This window comes from Chroicocephalus ridibundus, chromosome 9 (assembly GCF_963924245.1).
Source record: "Chroicocephalus ridibundus chromosome 9, bChrRid1.1, whole genome shotgun sequence".
NCBI classification, from domain to species: domain Eukaryota; kingdom Metazoa; phylum Chordata; class Aves; order Charadriiformes; family Laridae; genus Chroicocephalus; species Chroicocephalus ridibundus.
The window spans coordinates 36,580,578-36,587,637 of NC_086292.1; the positions used below are offsets into that span (position 1 = coordinate 36,580,578).

General features: G+C 55.3%; 1 protein-coding gene across 1 annotated transcript; it reads left to right on the forward strand.

The window, feature by feature from the left end:
• Positions 1-1,143: 1,143 nt before the first annotated feature.
• Positions 1,144-4,543, forward strand: BCL2L10 (BCL2 like 10). The gene is made up of 2 exons (XM_063347149.1): positions 1,144-1,648; positions 3,390-4,543. The coding sequence occupies exons 1-2, from the start codon at positions 1,247-1,249 to the stop codon at positions 3,519-3,521; spliced, it is 534 nt and encodes a 177-aa protein (XP_063203219.1). The 5' UTR covers positions 1,144-1,246; the 3' UTR covers positions 3,522-4,543.
• Positions 4,544-7,060: the final 2,517 nt, after the last annotated feature.

Consider the following 7,060-nt stretch of genomic DNA (forward strand, 5'->3'; position numbering starts at 1 on the left):
AAACTGGCACCCAGCAGGAAACACCAGTTGGGTGTACCTGTGCTGGGCCTGCCATAAATGTTGGGGTGGTTTTTATAGGAGTTTTGATGACCTGTTAAGCAGCTGATGGTACTCACAGCTCAAAGGGCACAGCTCGGACGTTTAAAGGCCATCTAGTCCAACCCCCCTGCCACGAGCAGGGACTTCAACTAGATCAGGTTGCTCAGAGCCCCGTCCAACCCGGCCTTGAATGTTTCCAGGGATGGGGCATTGACCACCTCTCTGGGCAACCTGGGCCAGTGTTTCACCACCCTCAGCGTAAAAAATGTCTTCCTTCTACCTAGTCTAAATCTACGCTCTGTTAATTTAAAGCTGTTACCCCTTGTCCTATTGCAACAGGCCCTGCTAAAAGGTTTGTCCCCATCTTTCATGTAGCCCCTTTAGGTACTGGAAGGGGCTCTAAGGTCTCCCCGGAGCCTTTTCCAGGTTGAATACCCGCAACTCTCTCAGCCTGTCCTCCCGGCAGAGATGCTCCAGCCTCTGATCATCTTCATGTCCTCCTCTGGAACAGCTCAAGTGGTCCATGTCCTTCTGATGTTGGGGGCCCCAGAGCTGGACGCAGCTGAGTCTCAACAGAGTGAGGGGATGCAGGGGAGGTGTCAGGCCGAGATGTCCCCCTGGTGCTGTGCCCTGTGCAAATGACACCACTTGGCTGGTGTTGTTCTCAGCCATTTCATTTTACACCAGCAGTAGCGGAGGGCCCGACCTTTGCACCACAACGGTCCTCATCCTCAATTTCGCTGATACGCTCATCAAAAAGCAAACACCACCCTGCGTTCGCTTGGTGAGTACACAATGCTACAGCCCTAGAAAACCTGAAGGATTTCGGATGCACAGAACCCAGGCTTGGGCCACTGATGTAAATTTAAAAAAAAAACCCCAAACATATGAAAAAGGTATTTTGCAGCCAGCGCCCGGCAGCTCGGCGCTTTGCTCCCCCGCCGTCGGGAACCCCCGGCTGTCGGCGGCCGGAGCCCCCGGGGCGCGGGCGGACCCCGCGGGGGAGCGGCGCTCGCCGCCCGTCCCCGGCGCGGGCCGTGCCGCTCCGGTGGCGACCGCCCCCCGCCCCGCGGTCGCCTCCCCCCGTCGCCGGGCCCCGCCCCGGAGGAGGGGAGCGCTGCCCGGCGCCCCGGGCCGGGCCGGGCGCAGGGGCCGCCCCCGCCTCTTAGTCGGCGGCAGCTGCTGCTGCTGCGGGGCCGCCGCCGCCATGCCGGGCTCGCTGAAGGAGGAGACGGCGCTGCTGCTGGAGGATTACTTCCAGCACCGCGGCGGCGGCTCGGCGCTGCCCGCCAGCCCCACGGCGGCGGCGCTGAGGCGGGCGGCGGCCGAGCTGGAGCGGCGGGAGCGGCCCTTCTTCCGCTCCTGCGCGCCGCTGGCCCGGGCCGAGCCGCGGGAGGCGGCGGCGCTGCTGGGGCGGGTGGCGGAGCAGCTGGAGGCCGACGGCGGCCTCAACTGGGGCCGGCTGCTGGCCCTGGTGGTGTTCGCCGGCACGCTGGCCGCCGCGCTGGCCGAGCGGGGCTGCGGCGAGGGGCCGCGCTGCCTGGCCGCCGCGCTGGCCGCCTACCTGGCCGAGGAGCGGGGCGAGTGGCTGGAGGCGCACGGCGGATGGGTGAGCGGGGACCGGCGTGCGGGGGGAAGGGGGGGGGGTCTTCGCCCCGGGTCGGGGGGGGGATCGGCGGGGAACGGTGCCGGTGATGGGCCGGCGCGGCCCCGGCGGGGTGGGCTCCGCGGGGGGAGGCTGCGGAGCGCTTGGGCTAAATCATGGCGGGGGTCTCTCGGCTGCCCGTGGGGGTCCTGTGCTGTGGCCAGCGCTCGGAAGGGGCCGGTGGCCAGCTTTGCCAAGCCACAGCCTCCTAAAAATACAGGAGTGATGGTGGTGGCTTGGCGGGGGCAAGGCTTTGGGTCCACGGGCTTGCGAAGAGCAGACTGGCACAAGTCTTCCCCCAGGGGAGTGACAGTGGTGGCTTGTCAGAGGCCAGGCTTTGGGTCCACGGGCTTTGGGTTACGGAGAACTGACTGGCTCAGGTCTTCCCCGGGGGAGTGACTGATGGTGGTGGCTTGTCAGGGACAAGGTTTTGAGTCCACGGGCTTTGGGTTATGGAGAGCAGGCTGGCACAGGTCTTCTCCCAAGTGTAAACGCAAGCCACCGACGTCCCTCTTTAAATATGCCTGTGGATGAAGCCGCCCATCCACTGGACCTGCTGCTCTGGTCCCTGGCTTGCCCCAAAACTGGTCAGGTCGGCACCTTGGGAAGGCAAATTACTGAAAAGAAAATTGGTTTCTGTTCTATCTCCAGGCAGGACGTGTGGCAACAGCATTAATGCACGTCACGGTGTAAAGCTGTGGCTGCTGTTGCTTGCCTGCCCCCTGAGATGCACACTGAAAGCTCGGCTTTTAAGGCATCTGTGCAGCTCTGCCTGCCTTTCTGCACAAAATGTCAGCTATCCCGCAGAACTGCACATTTCCTATTTTCAGTCCCAGTGGAATAGTTGATGCCAGTACAAATAAGCACTAAAAATAAAAGGGGGGGGGGAAGCAGCCACTGGTTTCGTTGACTTTTCCAGAGACCAAAATGAACTTGGTTTTCCAGTGGTCACTGGTCCGTCCGACTGCTCAGCGCAGCGTGGCGCTTGGCTGCGGCGTACACTGTCGCTCGGCAAAGTCGCGTTGCCTGTTCGCACAAATTAAAGTGTAAAGAACAAAGTTCCGGAAGAAATTAAAGAGTATAACTTGTTTACATAGACATCTGCGGAGCAGAGTTCAAACACGACCATCTGGAGTTGTATTGCTGCCACTTCTGATTATCACAAATAACGATCTGGGAGAGCAGCTGCCAGCTTTGCTCTGTCATAGGTCAGCCCTGCGCAGTGTCCACTTGGACCTTCCAAGGGAGTGTGTAATCAGCCCCGCGTCCACCGACACGGGACCGGCTTCGGGCTCCTGTCTTTCAAGTGGAAATTTCCATATCCTGTGTTTCAGATGCTTTCTCAGACTTGAATGGGGGGGGGAACAATGCTGGCAGTTCCTGTCAGAAACTTGCCTAAAAGGGCGAAAGTAACGCAGTGACATGCCGAGCATCTCGGTAGGAAGTTTGCAATCGTCTGTTGAGCAAAGCATACGAACGCTTGCAGCTACCGCTTTCAGTCGCCTTGTGCAAAGGCTCCCACACTGCAATTTTGTGTGCCCAAGGCAGCAGGCTTAGGCTTTTCGTGGTTAAAATGGAGACTTCTGCAGCTGGCAAACGCCGTGCTGGCAGTGTGAACCAAACTGTGCTCGAAGACCAGTTAAAAGAGATCCGGTTGATTGTAAGCCAACCAACTCAAATGTCCCATTTTCTCTTGCTTTTCCAGGAGGGCTTCTGTCGCTTCTTCGGCACACACGGCTCCCAGCCGGCTGACCAGAGCAGTACCATAAGCAACGCGATCATGGCCGCGGCAGGGTTTGGAATAGCAGGATTGGCTTTTCTCTTGGTGGTGCGGTAGGCTGATGAATGGATCTTGCCATGGGAAAGTACTCTCAAAACTGACAATTTACCAGATTTCGCTCTATTTTCTATAGAACAGACCCTCTAAGAAGAAGTTTATATTTTTAAACTGGCTCGGGAAACTGTGTCACCGAACCCTTGGCTATAAACTGCTTCACTCGCTACCCAGTAATCGCACAAACAAATGTGTACTAAACCACCATTTGTGCATGTTCGAAACCTGTCGGCTCCAAACATCCTCTGGACTTTCTTTTTTGAAGGTGTAACCTAAACTTTAGCGTGGTTCATGTACTGTAACTTCTGAGTGCTCGATGTTATGCTAGGAAAACGTTAGGGTGGACTTGCTACTAAACCCTCTCGTCCTCTTTACACGGAGGCAAGTCTTCGAACCCGCCTTCCATTAATACTGTAAAGTGGGCGAACATTGACTGTGATTTTAACATGGTTTATGGCCTCAAACGCAGTGCACAGCACTTGTTACTGAAAGGCAACTCATTGGTTGATTTAGAGCAATTAGCGCCCGTGATGCGAGCGGCATCAGGGCTTAATCTAACATAAGGCTGATTTCATGACACTACAAGAAGATAAGTATTGATACAGGATGGTAATGGCTGCAGTACTGGTTCTTACTGAAAGGAAAGGAATTTAAATATTGAACTTTAATTGGTATATTGAAATCCAGTGGGGGCTGGAATTTCTCTGGATTTCCTTGAAAGCGAGAATTTCCATATATCTTAATATATTTTTGAAGTATTTATCACTGTATAATACTTGTAGCCATGACATCTTTATTTTTGTTTAAAACTTAATGCTGGTTCTTGTCACTCTAGTGCGTATCAAGCGTTGTCTTGTTTGAGTAATGTTTCACTCTGTTTTCAACATGCTGTGTATTTCTTTCAATGGTTGTACAAATTGCCTTATGTTTCTGGTAGCTTTTAATAACGTTCCTGGGTTACTCATAGCGTGTACAATTTTACTATGGTGACTTCAAAGGTGAATAAATGTTAAGTATTTTTATTTTAAAAAAAAACAAAACAGCTTTCTGCTTATTTGATGGGATGGGTGATGGTACTCGGCCAGGGAGTGTTTTGGTGGATGCGCCTTCCCGGTGCTTTGACCTGTAACGAGGAGCTGTGCGTCCCCGGAGCAGTGTGACACCAGTCTCTGTCGCAGAGGAGTCCTGCAGCCAGAACCAGGGGTAAGGCAGCCTAAGGGGGAAAATCCAGTCCAAAAGGCCCATCTTCACCACTGTGACTGGAAATAACACGGTGGTTTTGTAGGCCAGAACTTTCCAAAGTTTGCTGCGGTAGCTGGGTACAGACAGGCTCCGCCAGGAGCTGCTCCCGCTGGTAGAGAGCCACAGAGCTTGTTTCTTCTCTGCCAGGGCTTGCTGCTGCCTCTCTCTTTCACACATGCACGCTTTTTAACTGAAACTGGAGTTTCTGATACGAAATTACGATAATGACTGAGCAATAGGTGACAGAATTCAGCCCTTCTCAGATTAGTAATACTGAGCAGCTGTAATTTTTGGAGGGTGTTGGGCTTAGCTCTTGTAAAAAGCGGTCTCATGCTCCCGTCTCCGAGCCAGGTGTTTTTGTGGCGCTGGTGGCTCTGATGCCCGGTGTTCAATCCCCCCCTGGCCACCCGTCGCCCCCGCTGCTCTGCCCTTCCAGAGGGTTTGTCCCTTCATGGGAAGAGCACCCGGCGAGTGGCAGACTTCCCCTTGGGAAAGATCCGCCTGGCAGCCGGCTCGGCATGGCCGTGGCCACCCGGCTTCTTCTGCTGGCCACTGGGCCCCGGGGGTGGCATGTGGTGGGGGCTGTGGCCCCACACCGGACAGAGCAGCGTTGTGCTGACCGGCTGCAGATGTGGGGAGAAGGACAAAAAGGGACATTCAGGGACCGGTAAGTCCCCGGAGGCAGGAAGGAGCTGGCGGTCCCCCTCCTCGCGCCGCCCGCTCTGAACAAACGTCTGCTTGTTCTCCCACTTCCAGTTCTCTAAACTCCTCTTGGCTCCTCTCGGCAAAAGGATTAAGAGCCCGGGGTGCGGGACCGTCCTCCTCAGTTCCTCTCTCCAGTTCCCACCAGGACGGCGCCTGCTTCTGCGGCAGCTGGATGCTCTGGGGTGCCTGAAACGGTGGCCACGGTGGGAGTGAGCTGGCTGGTGCTGGGGAGCGAAGGTACTTTCCAAAAGGTGGGATGCTCAGGGAGATGCGCGCTGAAAAGCATGGCAAAAAACAGGGCAAGAAATGCTCTAAACAGAGGTAGTGTTGCATGGAAACATCCTGCTGTGGATCTCAATGTCTCTCCAATATCAAGCAGGACAAAGATAAAATATCAGTATAACCTGATTTCCTGTGTAATCTGATCTGGCAGGCCCCACTAAAGCGACAGCAGAGAGGATGTTATACTGGTTTTTACAGCGTGCTCTGGAAAAGAGAAGAAAACGGTCTGGAAACATCCTTGAATCAAGTCGCATCAGCCTTTGGCGTGAACCTGACCCTTTACAAGATGCAGCTTGGAGAGTGCCTGCCACTCTTCCCCAGCCTGGGAGAAGCTGGGGGTAGATTTCCTAAGAGCTGGAAGAACCGGTGGGAATTCAGGGAAGCCGTAAGGCTGAGTTGGGAGACTGCAGTGCAGCTCAGCAGCGTAGCAGCAATGCTGACGGTAGGTTCCTGACGCCTGGAGCCAGGCTGCTTCGGTCTCTGCTGGCAGCCCATGCCCGAGGATGCTCCGCTCAGCCCCCCAAGAGCCCAGGCCACTGGAGCTGGGCACAGGGGGGAACCTGCTCATCCCAGCCGGAGCCATGCTCCCCAAGCCACTCTGCTGCTGTGGGGACCATGGAGATGTAGGATGGAAGACCAGACCATTGATTTCAGGGCAGTTTAACTTACATTTGCATGGCTCTTCTGAATTTTTATTTCTTTTTTTTTCAGTTTCAGCCTGACCGTTTGTCTCAATGAAGTCCTCTATTTCAATTGAAAACTGCTGCTGATCCTCTTTTCTGCCTCGGAAAAGGGAAGCAAGACGCTGCTGTTCCTTTCTTTAAATGCAGAAGGAGAGTAGGTGGTGTTTAAGCACAAGGCTTAATGTCTAATTCTCGTGACAGCTTTCAGTTCTTTGGCGTCGGTGTACTTCCCGGGCAGGTGGTGGATACCTTGTCCTGTCTAACAATTAGCAGGCAGTTATTGCTGTAGGTTCTGCTGGGGCCCCGACGTGTCTGCGCCTGCAGAAGCCATCAATCGTGGGTGGCTTTGAGGCGCCTGAGTGCTGGGCAGGGTCTTGTGCTCGAGGGGAGGGGAGAGACGTGCGGGAGCTGGCTGAGCCGCTCATACCACTGCCGAGACTTCTCTGCATTCGGAGACCTTTGCAGGGCTGAGTGGTGGAGAAGTGGCGTTCCCAGCTTACAGTGGTGTTCACAGGGGTCTTACTGGAGCCGTTGCAGAATCACGGAATGGCAGGGGTTGGAAGGGACCTCTGGAGATCACCTAGTCCAACCCCCTGCCAAAGCAGGTTCACCTGGAGCAGGTTGGACAGG

Coding starts and splice junctions, on each gene's coding strand:
- BCL2L10 (XM_063347149.1), top strand. CDS start 1,247: ATGCCGGGCTCGCTGAAGGAGGAGACGGCGCTGCTGCTGGAGGATTAC. Junction 1,649..3,389: donor TGGAGGCGCACGGCGGATGG/GTGAGCGGGGAC, acceptor TTGCTTTTCCAG/GAGGGCTTCTGTCGCTTCTT.